This window comes from Oryctolagus cuniculus, chromosome 9, assembly GCF_964237555.1.
Source record: "Oryctolagus cuniculus chromosome 9, mOryCun1.1, whole genome shotgun sequence".
In the NCBI taxonomy this organism is placed as follows: domain Eukaryota; kingdom Metazoa; phylum Chordata; class Mammalia; order Lagomorpha; family Leporidae; genus Oryctolagus; species Oryctolagus cuniculus.
In genome coordinates, this window is record NC_091440.1 from 67,326,368 (window position 1) to 67,343,058 (window position 16,691).

Here is a 16,691-nt window from a genome sequence, read left to right on the forward strand (position 1 = left end):
CGGGCGGAAGTGACGTTTTCCCGCGGTTGGACGCGGCGCTCGGTTGCCGGGCGGGGGAGGGCGCGTCCGGTTTTTCTCAGGGGACGTTCAAATTATTTTTGTAACGGGAGTCGGGAGGGGACGGGGCGTGCCCCGAGGTGCGCGCGCGCCGTCAGTTTTCGGCGCTCCTCCTCAGCTCGCTGCTCCTGCCTTGAGAAGGCGTCATGCCGCCCAAAACCCCGAGAAGAGCAGCTGCCGCCGCCGCCGCCGCGGTGGAACCCCCGGCGCCGCCGCCGCCGCCGCCTCCTGAGGAGGACGCGGAACAGGACAGTGGTCCTGAGGACTTGCCTCTGGCCAGGTGAGCGGGCACCGCCGCCGCTGCGGCCGGCACGCGAGGAGGGAGTCCCGGGGGTGCGGCGGGCGGGCGGGCGGGAGCCGCGGCGGCTGGGCGCGGGCGCATCCTCGCCGGGGTCGGTCCCGGCGGCGGGATGGTCCGAGGGTCCCTCCCTGCCTCCTCCACGGCAGCGGAGCGTCTGCGGGGCGGTGACAGAGATCCGGGATCGTGAGCGACGGGGAGAGGGCTGCTGGAGGGGTCTCGGCTCCAGCTTGACAGGTGTCGGGCGGGTGGGGCTCGGGTCCCTGAGCGAAGTGACAGGTGCAGTCTCCTCTAGCGAGACAGCGGCTCGCAGCCGACGGCTGATTACCAGCCCTCATGCAGCGAAAAAAAAATTCTTTTTTAAAGTACAAAAATGGTACGTGTGTTGGCGAGTTTTTCTCCAGTGGAGATCTGGAGTCCTCGGTGGTCGCCTGACTTTCTGTTTCGATCCCCTGCGACGCAACAGTTGGAAGTTGTTTTTTTTGTTTTTTTTTTTTTTTTTTCTTCTTTCCTCTGGGCGTGCGCTACCTCCGAAGCTCAGAACTGGGAGAGGCCCGGGAAGGCCTTGGACGTGAAGGGCAGGGTGTTAGGTGTGAATTGCCCACGGGCTACACGGCCGCGAGGCGTTGTGGGGTTCCCTAAAACAATGTGTGGAGGCCTCGAGGATTTAAAGCCGGCTGTAGACACTGGTGGAGCCTAACTTTCTTTACACGAACTGGCCTCTGGGCTAAAGTTTCGTTGAGACATTTAGTGAAGCGCTTGAAAGTTACCAAACTTTCCATTTTCTTTTTCTTCTTCTTCTTCTTTTTTTTTTTCTTCTGATGGAAGAACTCGCTTGCGTGTTTGCGAGGCCTCCGCATGCCTCGTTATTACATTTTGCCTTTCACTTTGAGCCAGCAGGGATGCTTGGTGTCCCCTCTTTTTGGTTTTGTTTGGGTTTGGTATGAAATTAATGGTGTTCTTCTGCTCACCTGGAACTCCGCTGTCACCCCTTCACCCCTTAGCGAGTGGAATCTCTACGTTTAAGCAAGTCCTCATGGACGCAGTGCTACGTGACAGAAAGATGCTTATTGTATTGCAACATCTTGATCGTGAGGCTTTACAGTGAAGTTGCTAGTACAGAACGGGCAGAGTTAGGATTATTGTCAGTGCTTGTTCTAGCCATTGCCCGGGAATGCCGCTGGTTTTCCAGTGGCACTCCCTCCCCAGCTCTAGTCTATCACCAAGTCTTGTTTTTGTGCCCCCTGAATAGTATCTTTCCTTCCACTCCATGGAATCTTAGCTGAATTCAGACAGAATTGTAAAACATCGAAATAGAATTTTGGAAATGGACTCTGGAAAGCTATTAAAAATTAACATATTTAAATGGACTATCTTACAACGTGTCAGTTCAAAATAATACTCACTAGTGAAAACAAAAACAAAGCCAGGTCTGAGGGATATGCTGGGAGAAGATATCACTTTAGTTTTTGATTAAATGCCATTGTACTTGTCCATGAAAAGAGCAGTAATGTATGCCTGTTCTAAAGAAGCACTTTCAATTATTGTATGGTAACAAGAAATGAAGTTCTGGCCGTCCCCTGGGAGAAGAAGGCTTTTGTTTCTTTCATTTTTCATCCAGCACAGTATACAGGCAGACCTCGGAGAAATGGCAGATTCCATGCCAGACCACTGCAATAAAGTGAATATCGCAATAAAGCGAGTAACACGAAGTTTTTGGTTTCTTTATGCATTTAAACTTATTTTTGTACTATACTATAGTCTCTCAAGTGTGCATTAGCACTGTGTCTCAAAGCACAATGTACATTCGTTAATTTAAAAATATTTTATTACGAAAAATTGCTAGCAACCACCCAAGCTGTTGAAAAAATGATGCTGATAGACTTGCTATGTGCAAGGTTCCCAAAACCTTCTATTAAAAAAAAAATGCAGTATCTGTAATGTGCAGTAAAGCAAAATACAAGAAAATGAAATATGCTTGTATTCTTAAATGATGGAATTATAAAAAATTTTCCTACAAGTCAAGGATATACAAGATATCATTTTGTTCTTGATTATTCATACCCATAAAGATTTTCATTAACATAGACCCCCTAACTATAGATTCACTACAGCCATGTACCACTTAACAGAAGGGTCGTGTTCTGAGAAATGCACTGTTAGATGATGTCGTCATTGTGTGAATATCATAGAATGTACTTAACATAAACCTTGATTATCTTGCTCAATCACCCCAAATGGCCTCTTGATGCATCAAGATGTGATAAATGTAAAATATATGTGACTGTTGCAAGTGTAACACAATATACTGTTTTATAGTAAACTTTTGTTTTTATAAGTAGAAGGAATATCTAAAATAACAACACAAAAGCATAGTCTAGTAAATCCCTAAACCAGTAGTATAGTCTTTTATAATTATTAAATATTCTTTTATATAAATACCTATGAATGGCAGCACAGTAGGTTTGTTTCCACCTGCATCACCCCAAACATGTGATTAATGCTTTGCACCAGGATATTAGGATTATCATAGAATTATCAGGTAATGGGAATTCTTTACATTTCCGTGGGACTACTGTAACAAATGCTGTCTGTTATGGACCAAAATGTCATTGTGCAGTGCATGACTGGACTTAGCAAAGGTCGAAACATTGCTTGGCATTCTGAAGTTAAGAAATATGCTTAGGGGTGGATTCAGGGCCCAGTCCAGCTGCACTTCCAGTGAAAGAGTCTATTTCTATTTGAGTGTTGAGAACTTACTTCTGTTGCATTAGGTCTTGTCTAAATGATATAGTTGTAAGGGAAACTATCACTAGGAACAGCATACCATCTTTATTGTTGAAAGAACCTAAAGTTAATTAAGTTTTGAAGAAGGAGTTGGCAGTCTAAAGGAATGGTCAGGGGCATGAGTTATGGAGTTAGATTGTTGGGTTCATATTATGGTTTACCCCTCATTGGCGTTGACATCAGGTGAGTGCTCTAAGTTCTCTGATTTCACAAGACATCTGTAAAACTAAGGCTAATGAGAATAGTTAACTTACAGGGCTGATGTGGAGATTCAGTGAAACCAGGCATCCAAGGTACTTTGCGTAGGATTTTGGTAAATACTGAAAACATTAATTATTACTCTTTGTATGTGTCAAATAGACATTAAATGAATGAAAAACAGTTAGCCACTAACAGCTTATTGAAAGCCTTTCTTGATTAAGAAAGGTCAAATAAAAAAGTGCTGAGACGAGCAATGTGGTAATTTATACCAAATTAATTATCAGGTAAGAAATGTTAGTAAGTAGAGCAATTATATGAAACATTGGATACTACAGTTTTTCAAAGTCAATGGTGTAAAAGTGATCGTATGATATTATCTATGGCTTTTTTTCTTCTTGCTATTGTCATAATTCATTTTCCCCAAAATCTTTAGCTGTTATATTCACTTTCCTTCACAAAGCTGTTTTGCTGCCCTGGATTATATTTGACTCTATTTAACAAATATGTTTCACTGTGTGGTATCCTTATTTTGAAAAGACCACAAAAAAGATAAACATGTTTCAATCTGAGTGTAATTGTTTTCAAAGATAAAATAAAATCTTAATTGGTTACTGATATTCTTTTTCAGAATTATGTTGCTTGCAAACTATTGAAAAAATGTTTACTTAGTTTTATGTACAAGTATGCTGTTATATGATTATTTTCATTTGGTAGGCTTGAGTTTGAAGAAACTGAAGACCCCGATTTTACTGCATTATGTCAGAAATTAAAGATACCAGATCATGTCAGAGAAAGAGCTTGGTTAACTTGGGAGAAAGTATCATCTGTGGATGGAGTATTGGTAAGGATTTTCTTAAAATTTTTTGAAAATCTTTTTCTCATTTAAAATATAATTTCAAATCACTGTAGAAAATTTGGAAAATGGAAAAATGTAAATAATATAGTTCCAGTATCCAGAGGTAATTTACCTCTGATAAAATTAAGAGTGTTTGGAAAAAACTTCCCCACACAAACCTCCCATTTTAAAGGAAATCTTAGATATATTTCTTTCATAAGTACTTCACTATAACATAAAGACTTTTAAAAAAAGCATATTTTATAAAATAATTTAAAATATCTTCTATTCAGTGTTCCCATTTCCTGATTGTCTCAGAATTAGATCAGGGGGCTGGCGCTGCAGCACAGCGGGTTAACTCCCTGGCCTGAAGCACTGGCATCCCATATGGGCACTGGTTCTAGTCCCAGCTGCTCCTCTTCCAATCCAGCTGTCTGCTATGGCCCGGGAAAGCAGTGGAAGAGGACCCAAATCCTGGGGCCCCTGCACCCACATGGGAGACCCAGAGGAAGCTCTTGGCTTCGGATTGGCGCAGTTCTGGCTATTATGGCCAACTGGGGAGTGAACCAGTGGATGGAAGACCTCTCTCTCTGTCTTTAACTCTCTCTGTAACTCTGTCTTACAAATAAATAAAAAATAAATCTTAAAAAAAAGAATTAGATCAGGATTCAGGATCTTTGATAATATTTTGATATCTTTTTCTAGTTGTTTTTTGCGTATGTTTATTTTTATATATGTATAACAATAATAGCAACAAATCATATCTAGTGTTTTATATATACTGGGAGAAAATTATAAGTGCTCTGCAAATAACTCATTTAACAATCCCTTGAGATATGAAATAAAATATTCTTTTTTTTTTTTTTTTTGACAGGCAGAGTGGATAGTGAGAGAGAGAGAGAGAGAGAGAAAGGTCTTCCTTTGCCGTTGGTTCACCCTCCAATGGCTGCCGCAGTCGGCGTGCTGCGGCCGGTGTTCCATGCCTATCCGAAGGCAGGAGCCAGGTGCTTCTCCTGGTCTCCCATGGGGTGCAGGGCCCAAGGACTTGGGCCATCCTCCACTGCCTTCCCTGGCCACAGCAGAGAGCTGGCCTGGAAGAGGGGCAACCGGGACAGAATCCGGCGCCCCGACCAGGACTAGAACCCGGTGTGCCGGCGCCGTAAGGCGGAGGATTAGCCTACTGAGCCGCGGCGCTGGCCCAAAATAAAATATTTCATATGCAAAATATAAACTCATCATTTGGGAGATGAAGAAAGGAAGTAAAGTGAAGTCAAGTAACTAGTCCAAGATCCCTAAGAAATAGGTTCTCATATGCAAATTTGGGGTCATAAATAAAGTTATGATATATAGTTACATGAAGCTACATATAGTTTTGTATTTTTTTTTTTTTTTTGCTTAACATTTTTTAAAGATTTATTTATTTGAAAGGCAGAGTTAGAGAGAGGGAGAGACAGAAAGAGAGTCCTTTGGTCTGCTTGTTCACTCTCTAAGTGACTGCAATGGCTGGGAGTGGCCAGGCCATAGCCAGGAGCCAGGGGCTTCATCTAGGTTTCCCATATAGGTGCAGGGGCAGGCGCTTGGGATGTGTTCTGCTTTTTCCAGCTGGATTGGAAGTGGAGCAGCTGGGACTTGAACCAGTGCTGGTGTTGCAGGTAGCAGGAATACCAGCTGTGACATAATGCTGGCCCCACAAATATTTGCTTTATTCAATATTTTTTGGTAATATAGTTCCTAGTGGTAGTATAATATTTTATCTATTATATGTGTTTTAATTTATTAACCCTCTCTATTATTAGACATTTGGCTTTTCCCCCCAATTTTTTGATGCTTTAAAGTAATATAATAAGCATCCATATTATTAATGCCTGGCACAGAGTAAGTCTTTGATAATTTGTCAACTAAATTAATTAATGAATCTATGATTATTTTGTTAGAATCAATTCTTATAAGTTGAATTATTGAGTCTAAAGCTATGAACATTTTTATCACTAAATTAAACTCTAAATAGACCCTTTTAATGGATTTACTTTCTCATCATCATAGTGTAAAGGTAGATGTCTGTTTTTGCTGACCAGATGAATGAAACAAAATACATGTATATTACATCAAACACAGCAAAACAAAACACCTGTTTAAAATCTTTTCCTAAAAACCTCTGGCAATAAAAAGGACAAAACAAGTCCTACTGTTCCCAAGATCTGAACATTGTCTCATTCTTTATCTAAAATGAGAGGAATGCTGAACTGTCTTGAATGTATTACTTTGGTATTGTCTTTTCAAACATCTAATGTATATTTTCGTTAATTTGGTTACTTCATATACAGATCTGTTTTTGAGCATATGCAGTTAAAGGCAGTCAAAGCTCTTTACCTCTCTTTTTTTGTAAAACATGAGGTTTTAGGTTTCAGAAAGTTGGAAGGGATTGCTGATACATGGAAAATCTTCATAAAGTTCCTGGAAAATAAATATTATGAAAAAATTGCATGAATTTCAAAATGTTTCATATCAAAATCTTGTTAAAATTCCATTTTTCATGAACTTTTTTGAATTTCTTTCATATAGATTCTTTTTTAAAAAATTATTTATTTGAAAGGCAGAATTTTAGAGAGGCAGAGAGAGAGAGAGAGAGGTCATCCATCTGCTGGTTCACTTCCCAGATGGCTGCAACAGCCAAAGCTGAGCCAGTCCGAAGCCAGGAGCCAGGAGTTTGAACTGGTGCCCATATGGGTTGCTGGCACTGCAGGCAACAGCTTTCCCTGCTATGCCATAGCTCCGGCCCCTCATATAGACTGTTAGTGAATTCAGTTAGTTTCTACTTTATAAATGTATTGCATTCCAAATCTATCTGCAAGTGCAAATAGAAGCTCAATTTCCAGTCAAGTACACGTAATGATTTTTTGGACTGAGTGGATAGCAGGGTTGGTTTTAATCCTAGAAGCCTTAGGGGCTTCAAATTTGAACACATATTTGAATAAATGATACTGCTTTCTTACTCTATCCTTTTTTCTTACCTTCCTCCTGGCTTTGTCTCTACCTTTCCTGGGACACAGTTTAAACCTCATTTCTTAAAGGAGTGCATGATGGGGACTAGGAGGTGTGAAATCCTTCCTAGGTGCTGGAGGAAGACAACAGAAGAATTTCATGTTACTTTTGGGATTTGGGGTAGTTTTAGTGACATGACAAAATGGGAGAGCTCTCTCTTTCTCTAGCTTCCAAATAAATAAAATAAAGATATTCTTTTAAAGAGGAAAAAAGTATCCAATTTATTTTAATAAGTTATTTTGGATTCTTATTGGTCTTATGTACAGTCTCTAAAACCTTTTAAAAATCTTTCTGTTACAAGGTGGGATCTTATGATTAAATATTGAAAACAATCATAATGTGTTTTGTTGTTTTTTAATCTCTGTAAACATAGTATGCATTTTTATATAAAATATTTTCATATTTTCCCTCCCTTAGTACCCTGTTGTTGTGATTTTTAAAAAGTGCAAATTACTTTATATGAGAAAGTGTCAACAAATTATTTTTAATATAAGCATTTAATGCCAAGGAAATGAAGGTAATTTTACAAACTCAGAATTTTTTAACTACATGAAATATCCATTTTATTTTTACAACTTTTATCATACTAGTGAAATGCATCTTTCTATAACTACATCAACATAGTCCTTTGGAATTATTTCAGTCACTAATTTTTTAGATGAATGGAATTAAAAATAGTCATCAGATGATGATTGAGGATGTTAATATCCCACAAGATATCAAACAGTGTTTGTTCTGATATGTCAGGACCTTCCAAAAATAAGGCCAGAGCAGGATTCCAATAAAAGAAGATTCTGCCGCTTCTCCCACAGGACTAAGCCTGAAAGAAGCAAGGCAAACTAAGTGGGATGGATGCCCAAGACATTAATCTATAGAATCATGTTGTCTGGTTGCATGTCTGCTAGCATCATTCTAAATCCCTTCAGTGATTAGACTGTTCCAACTGATTCGTTCATTAGTTGATGCTGGAGAGTTAATATTCATCTGAGTCCAAAGGTGGAAGAACAATACACTCCCCTTTATATTTATTTATCTATTTTAAAGGTTTTATTTATTCATTTGAGAGGTAAGGTTACAGACAGAGAGGGGGAGGCACCAAGGGAGGTCTTCCATCCACTGGTTCACTCCCCAAATTGCTGGTTCATTCCCCAAATTACTGCAAAGGCTGGAGCTGAGCCCATCCGAAGCTAGGAGCTTCTTCTGGGTCTTCCACATGGGTGCAGGAGCCCCAGAATCTGGGCCATCTTCTACTGCTTTCCCAGGCCATAGCAGAGAGTAGATTTGGAAGAGGAGCAGCCTGGACAGTAACCCACATGGGCGCCAGCGCTGCAGGCGTATACTTAGCTCACTACGCCACAGCACCAGTGCTGGCTCCTACATTCCCCTTTTAATGGGCAGGAACAGGCTGGAGAAGTTGAGGCTGGGGCTACACTGTGAGAAATTTTCTTTCACAGAGGCACAGTAGAACAGGAGTGCTAAGATCAGTGGAAAAAAACAATGTAGATAAAACAGAAATGTTCTCTTTCACTTAGTACCCTCTCTTTTGTCTCAAAAAGCATATGGGATTAAGGAATTTAGATTTGTTTTTATGCTATGATGTAGTGCTTTGCCGCCTGTGGTATCTTTTTTTTTTTTTTTGACAGAGTTAGAGAGAGAGAGGCAGAAAGGTCTTCCTTCCATTGGTTCACCCCCCCCCCCCCCCCCAAATGGCTGCTACGGCCAGTGCGCTGCACCGATCCGGTGCCAGGAGCCAGGTGCTTCCTCCTAGTCTCCCATGCGGGTCCCAAGCCACCACAGCGCAGACAGCAGGACTGGAAGAGGAGTGACCTGGACTAGAACCTGGAGTGCCGGCGCCGCAGGCGGAGGATTAGCCTAATGAGCCACTGCGCCAGCTAGCATCATTCTAAATCCCTTCAGTGATTAGACTGTTCCAACTGATTCGTTCATTAGTTGATGCTTTCAATCTGAGCGGCTACTTTGCTGGCACAGCGGGAACTTAAGCAGCGTTGAGTGGCTTCCCCCACCCCCAATCTTCTGGCTTCTGTCATCTGCGGTAACTGCGCACGGCGCGGTGTTGTGCAACCATCCGCAGGCCTGACATGTGGACATTTAGGAACTGCAGTGGACAGAGCGGGTACACTCAGGCATTTAGGGACCGTACAAGCACCCCCAACAATGGACAACCCCCTAGGCACTTGGCGAGACTATGGATGGTGGGTGTTGTGAAGACAGTTGCGGGCAACTGTGGACGTGCTGTACCTGGCGGTGAGGCAGGGACTGCCGCGGACTGCCGCGGACCCTGGTGGTGCGTAGGCCACCATGGACAGCGACCGGAGACGTGCCTGCCGCGGACTGGCTTTGCATGATCTGACTGCTGCCAGGGCGCTTCACCGTGCCCTCTGCCAACAAAGCCGCTCCTTACATCCCCCTGCTTTCTTATTTAAAAACAAAACAAAATAAAAAAAAAACCCTAGGGGCTGGTGCTGTGGCGAACATAGATTAAGCCTCTGCCTGGGGCGCTGGCATCCCATATGCCAGCTTTCTTTTAAAGACTTAGGAAAGCAGTGGGAGATGGCCCAAGTGCTTGGGCCCTGCCACCCCATCCTGGGAGACCTGGAAGAAGCTCCTGGCTCCTGACTTCTTATTGGCCCAGCTCCAGCCGTTGGGGCCATTTGGGGAGTGAAGCAGCAGATGGAAGATCTCTCGCTGGCTCTGTATCTCTACCTCTCAGATAAATAAATCCTTAATAATAACTCTAATACCTGAAACTCAGAGAAATCTTTCTTTTCTTATTTTTTTTTTGTTTTTAAATGTTGCTATTATTTGAAAGGCAGAACTACAGAGACAGAATGGGAGAGATTTTCTCCTTCCAACAAGAGGAAACATTAATGCAAAAATCCTCAACAAAATACTAACAATAGCACATGGGGTGGATCATATGCCATGATGAAATGAGACTTATCTCTGGTATGCAAAGATATTTCAACATATGCAAGTCTGTAAATATCTATGACATGAACAGAATGAAGGACAAAAAAAAAATCATGAACATCTCAATAAATGCAGAAAAATTTTATTCACCAAGGTATTGAAAATCCTAGCCAGCGCAGTTAGTCAGAAAAAGAAATGGCCGGCTCCGCGGCTCACTAGGCTAATCCTCTGCCTAGCGGCGCCGGCACACCGGGTTCTAGTCCCGGTTGGGGCGCCGGATTCTGTCCCGGTTGCCCCTCTTCCAGGCCAGCTCTCTGCTGTGGCCCGGGAGTGCAGTGGAGGATGGCCCAGGTGCTTGGGCCCTGCACCCCATGGGAGACCAGGAAAAGCACCTGGCTCCTGGCTCCTGCCATCAGATCAGCGCAGTGCGCCGGCCGCAGCGCGCCGGCCGCGGCGGCCATTGGCGGGTGAACCAACGGCAAAAGGAAGACCTTTCTCTCTGTCTCTCTCTCTCTCACTGTCCACTCTGCCTGTCAAAAAAAAAAAAAAAAAAATTCATCCAAATAGTTGAGGAAGAAATATATATATATATACACACACACACACATATATATATACTTTTTGCAATGTTCACATTTTTATTGGAAAGTATAAAATGATACAGCACTGTTTCATTAGCAAATGAAATAGCTGAGGAGTATAAAGACTTTTAGTCTTATCAAAATTATCTCCTATCAGATTACTTATATCCAGTTTTCTGGAGACCTGAAATTTTTTCCCACTGGATTAACAGCATTTAGCGGGGAGTCCAGTCAGTAATATTTTCATTAAGAAAAAAAAGAATCCACATAACCAGACTTTCTTAGTCTTTTTAAAAAACATTTCAGTTTTTTTTTTTTTTTTAAAGATTTATGTATTTATTTGAAAGGCAGAGTTACAGAGAGGCAGAGACAGAGCTTACATCCACTGGTTTACTCCCCAAATGACTACAATGGCTGGAGTTGGGCCAATCTGAAGCCAGGGGTCAGGAGCGTCTTTCCACAAGGGTGCAGGGGCCCAAGGCTATAGCAGAGAGCTGGATTGGAAGTGGAGTTGCTGGGACTCAAACTGGCACCCATATGGGATGCCAGCACTGCAAGCAGTGGCTTTACTCACTACACCACAGTGCCAGCTTCGACTTTCTTAGCCTTAAGGATTTCTGGATTTCATCTTGATAGGGTCCTCAGTTTTCGGGGTCCTCAAATATTCTCCCAGTCTTCAAAAGTGGAATTCTTTATTTTTTGATACTCTGACTAAAGAAATTTTATCCATTTTCAGGATCCCCCTCCCCAATTCAGGATCAGTTTTAATCTTCATGTTGGATTTGTGAAAACTCAGAAAGATAGAACCTTCGACAATCAGCAACTCCTTTTCTTGGTTCAGAAAAAATGTTATCTCTGTTTACAGATGACATGACCTTATATATAGAAAACTAACAATGAACTTCACAAATTTTAAAAAATAATTCCATTTACATTAGCATAAAAAAGATAAGATACCTAGGAGTAAATTTAACCAAGGAGATGATTTTTTTTCCATTGAAAGCTATAAAACACTGATGAAAGCATTGAAGAAGACAAGTAAAAGTAAAGATGTCCTGTGTCTGTGAAGCAGAAAATCAATACATGAAGTACCTGAAACGGTCTACAGATTCAGTGCAATCTCTATCAAAATTTCCAAAGATATTGTTCAAAGAAATAATAAAAACAACTCTAAAATTTGTGTGGAACCACAAATACCCTGAATAGGTACAAAACAGTATTGAGCAGAAAGAACAAAGCTGGATGTATCACTGGGTGATTTCAAAGAATGTTATCAAATTATAATAATCAAAATGGCATGGTAATGGCATAAAAAAAAAGACACATGGACTAATGGAACAGAATTCAAGGCCCGGAAATAAACTCAAACAAATATGGTTAACATCTTTGATAAAGGTACCAAGAAAGCACAGTGTGGGAGACTGGAGGCAGGTGTTGTGGTACAGCAAGTTAAGCCACTGCTTGGGATGTTTGTATCCCAAATGGGAGTGCGAGGAGTCCCAGCTCCTCTGCTTCTGATCCAGCTTCCTGCTACTGTGCCTGGGAAGACAGATGATGATGATGGCCCAAGTACTTCAGTCACTGTCACCCAAATGGTAGACCCAGATTGAGTTCCAGGCTCCTGGCTTTGAGCTGGCCTAACCCTGGCTCTTGGGGGCGCATGGGTAATAAACCAGAGGATGGAAGATTTTTCAGTCGCTCCCTCTCTCTCACTTTTTCAAATAAATAAATCTTTAAAAATTTAAAAAATAGAAATAAAAGAATATATAATGGGGGAAAGAATAGTCTCCTCAGTAAATATTTTTGGGAAAACTGGATATTCATATATTTACAAATAAAGTGAAATTGAATCTCCATCTTACATCATATGAAAAAAACCAACTCAGAATGGCTTAAAGACTTAAAAGTAAAACCTGAGACCATAAAGCTCCTAGAAAAAAACCATGAGAGATGATCTCAATGACATTGGTCTTGGCAATAATAATTGTTACACAGGTAACATAAGCAAAAATAAATAAGCTGGTGTGAATTACCCCTGCTGATACTTTTAGTTTGACATCTGTGTGTGAATGAGTGCTGAAGAAACTGTAATAGAACCAACTATCTATCTTTATATTTTGGTGAATCTTTGGTGCTTGTTTTTCAGGGCATACCAAGAAAAAAGATGAAAAAGGCCACTCCATTTCACTGTAGGTTATGGCTATTGCCATAGCTTACTCTTTTTTTTTTTTTTTAAACATTTAACACATTTTAATACCAGATACTATACCAGGCTCCTGGGGGTTAAGTAGTACATTCGATAACAATTTTTCTGTCTTTAGGATGCTTACAGAGTAGTTTGATAGGGGCAAATGAGCAAGTAAGTAACCAGCTAGAGCTTAGATAGGCCTGTGCACTGAGTTCTGTAGGTATTCTTAAAGGTGCAAGTCCCAGGTGCCTATCTTTTAGGCAGAGGGTCAGATAAATCTGAAGATGGCAAGTACATGTTTTTCTGGGAGTAGAAACAAACTCCCCACAAAGGCACTGTGTAACTGGATGGCTAATTTCAGCTGGTCTTACACACATCCCTTCCCCCATGGTATGAAAAATGCGATTAAATACAAGCAAGGTTAGCTTTTTGCATTTCTCTTCTTAGCTGTGCCATTCTTGCATTTACCTCTGTGCACATTCCAAGACAAACTTAATATTGGACTGTAGTCAGCTAGTGCTTATATAAGAGAGGGGAGATGTTTCTGCATATTAGTATGTTACTTTTTGTTCCTGCATATAACCCAGGTGAGTAGGAAATCAGGTATAGAAGTTAAAGGTAGCTCTTCCTGTAAGACCTTCCATTAATAAATTTAAGTAACGTTATGATTAACCATACACTACAATCTCATGAATTCAGTATAAGGATATGTGCCTTGGACCCTGATAGCATATTTCATATGAGTTATGTCTATCTTATTTCTTTCAAAAAGTACAGGCTAAAGAAAATATATTTTTTAAGATTTTATTTATTTATTTGACAGAATTACAGACAGAAAGACAGAGAGAAAGGTCTTCCTTCCGTTGGTTCACTCCCCAAATGGCCACAATGGCCAGAGCTGCGCCAATCCAAAGCCAGGAGCCAGGTGCTTCCTCCTGGTCTCCCATGCGGGTGCAGAGGCCCAAGCACTTGGGCCATCTTCCCCTGCTTTCCCAGGCCACAGCAGAGAGCTGGCTTGGAAGAAGAGCAACCGGGACTAGAACCAGCGCCCATATGGGATGCCGGTGCTGCAGGCAGAGGATTAACCTAATGTGCCACGACGCTGGCTCCAAAGAGAATATTTTTAACATAAAATTTCCATTCAAACTCATGTTCATTAAGTTACAGTTTGACAAGTAGTTATTTTCTGCTTAATTTTCTCATTTTCCAAGATGGTTTATTTTACCACTTGGTGGAGCTCTTTTGTAAGTAAGGTCATTAAAAAAAAAAAGTACAGACAAGATGTCATTAATTTGAGATTATTATTAGGGTGATACAAATGAACTCACCTAAGTGATAACATAGGAAGCCTCTTCAAGTGTTAATTGGAGATTTTGATTAAGAATGTAAATATATATAATTGAAGTTTTGATATTTCAAATATTTTTTCTCAAGAGTAATCCCAATTTAACATTTAAAAAATTCCCTCTATTTTACAATTATAGATTGTAAATATATATACAATTATAGATAATTTAGAAAATGTATTTAGGATTAATGAGAAAATGAAAACTTCATAATCCTACCAACTTAGAGATAATCATTAACATTTTGATAAATTTTTCATCTTCACTTTCTTACCTTTTTCACAAAATTGAAATGAAAATATACACTGAATTTTTAATTCTAGTATTTTTTTCCACTTAACGTTATATCTTGGAAATTCTCCCATGTTCTTCTAATATTCTTTGAAAATTTTTAGGAGTTTTATGTTATTCTATGATACAGCTTCATCATATGTATTCTTTGAATCTCTATTACAATTAATCTTGACTCTCCAATTATTTAATCAACTCTCCAATTATTTTTACTGGCTAAATTCTTAGATATAGAAAAGAATGATTTTAAGGATCTAGATACATATTAACAAGCCATCCTTCGATTGACTTTATTCTGAGATTGAGCATTGTTCAAATGTTTGTTGAAAATTATACTTTTTTCTTTGTTTTTAAAGTTCTTTTTATTTTCATTTTATTTGAAATGTATCCAGTGGATATATGTAAATATATTCACTCCTCAAATGACTCCAATATCCAGGACTGGGCTGGACAGAAGCCAAGAGCCTAGAATTCAATCCAGGCCTTGTACACGAGTGGAAGGGGAAGAGACCCAAGTACCTTTTTTTTTTTTTTAATTTATTTATTTTATTGAGATGGACCTAAAGTACTTGAGCCATCATCTGCTGCCTCCCAGGGAGCACATAGCAGGAAACTGAATCAGAAGCTGAGGTGAGACTTGATCCCAGGCAATCCAGCATGGGATGCAGATGTCCCAAACAGCAAACTGCTACGCAAAATGCCCATCCCTAGAGTAGTGCTTGTGTGGTAAGAAGGGTATGCATTCAATGGATGCAGTATATATACAAGAAGAATATGTATGGTGAATGTATATATGAATAGGGAGAACAGTAAGAAAGGTGAGTGCTTAGTGAGGGAGAATGCGTATGTAATGAGGACCTTTGTTGTTTTAAAAGGTAAAGAATGCTTATTGTAATCAAAGGGAAAGAAACTTTTAGAAGAATTATTTGGGAAATTTAAGTGACAGAGGGAGAAATCAATAAGCCAAGTCTTAAAGGAAATGAGAGGCTGTGTGATCTAAAGTGTGAGGGAGGAAGGGATGAGTTCTTAATTTAAAAAATGGAGGAGAGGGAGAGGGAATGGGAAAGGGGAGGGATGCGGGTGGGAGAGACGATATGGGGGGGAAGCCATTGTAATCCATAAGCCGTATTTTTGAAATTTATATTCATTAAATAAAAGTTAAAAAAAATTGATATTATACAAAAAAAATGGAGGAGAATGTCCATCTGTCAAAGTCAGAGGAGAAAGAATTCATAGATGAAATTTCATAAATGAGATGTGGAAACAAATTCTATAGGTAAATTACTACAACATTTTGAGGAAGACTGGAAGATAAATGGTAACTAGAAATGATTTTATGTGGAGAAAAATGTTGAAACCTTAGAAATTGTGATTCTTCAACTTTTTCAATAAAATAGAAATCATGATCAGTAGAGGGTACAAAACTCAAGTCTGATGTTGTGCAGTGAAGCCACAGTGTACAATTCTGGCATCCCGTACTGGAGTTCTGGGTCCAGTCTCAGCTGCTCTGCTTCTGATCCAGTTCACTGCTAATGTGCCAGGGAAGGCAGCTAAGATGCTTCAAGTGCTTGGGCCCCTGCCATCCACGTGCAAGAGCCAGATGGCATTCCAGGTTCCTGAATTCTGTCCAGCTGCAGCCATTTGGAGAGTGACCAGTGAGCGAGAGATCTCTTTTTCTCTCTTTCTCCCTCTGTCACTCTGCCTTTCCAAGTAAATAAAATCTTAATTTTTTTTTTAAAGAATGAATACAGGGGCTGGTGCCGCGGCACACTAGGTTAATCCTCCGCCTTGCGGCACTGGCATCCCATATGGGCGCTGGGTTTTAGTCCTGGTTGCTCCTCTTCCAGTCCAGCTCTCTGCTGTGGCCGGGGAGTGCAGTGGAGGATGGCCCAAGTGCTTGGACCCTGCACCGGCATGGGAGACCAGGAGAAGCACCTGGCTCCTGGCTTCGGATTGGCTCAGTTCCTGCCGTTGCGGCTATTTGGGGGCTGAACCAACAGAAGGAGGACCTTTCTCTCTGTCTCTCTGTCTCTCTCACTCACTGTCTCTCTGTCTCTCTCACTGCCTGTAATTCTACCTGTCAAAAAAAAAAAAAAGAGAACTTTTTTTTTTTTTCCGACAGGCAGAGTGGACA

At 40.7% G+C, this 16,691-nt stretch overlaps 1 protein-coding gene across 2 annotated transcripts in view; it reads left to right on the forward strand.

Moving 5' to 3' along the window:
- Window positions 1–5: 5 nt before the first annotated feature.
- The window catches only part of RB1 (RB transcriptional corepressor 1), a 156,267-nt gene continuing 139,581 nt past the window's right edge, over window positions 6–16,691 (forward strand). For both annotated transcript variants that reach the window (XM_002720723.5, XM_051832230.2), the window contains exons 1-2: window positions 6–337; window positions 4,058–4,184. In XM_002720723.5, the coding sequence (XP_002720769.1) occupies window positions 204–337; window positions 4,058–4,184 (261 nt within the window). In that variant the 5' untranslated portion in view covers window positions 6–203. The remainder of the gene's footprint in view (window positions 338–4,057; window positions 4,185–16,691) is intronic.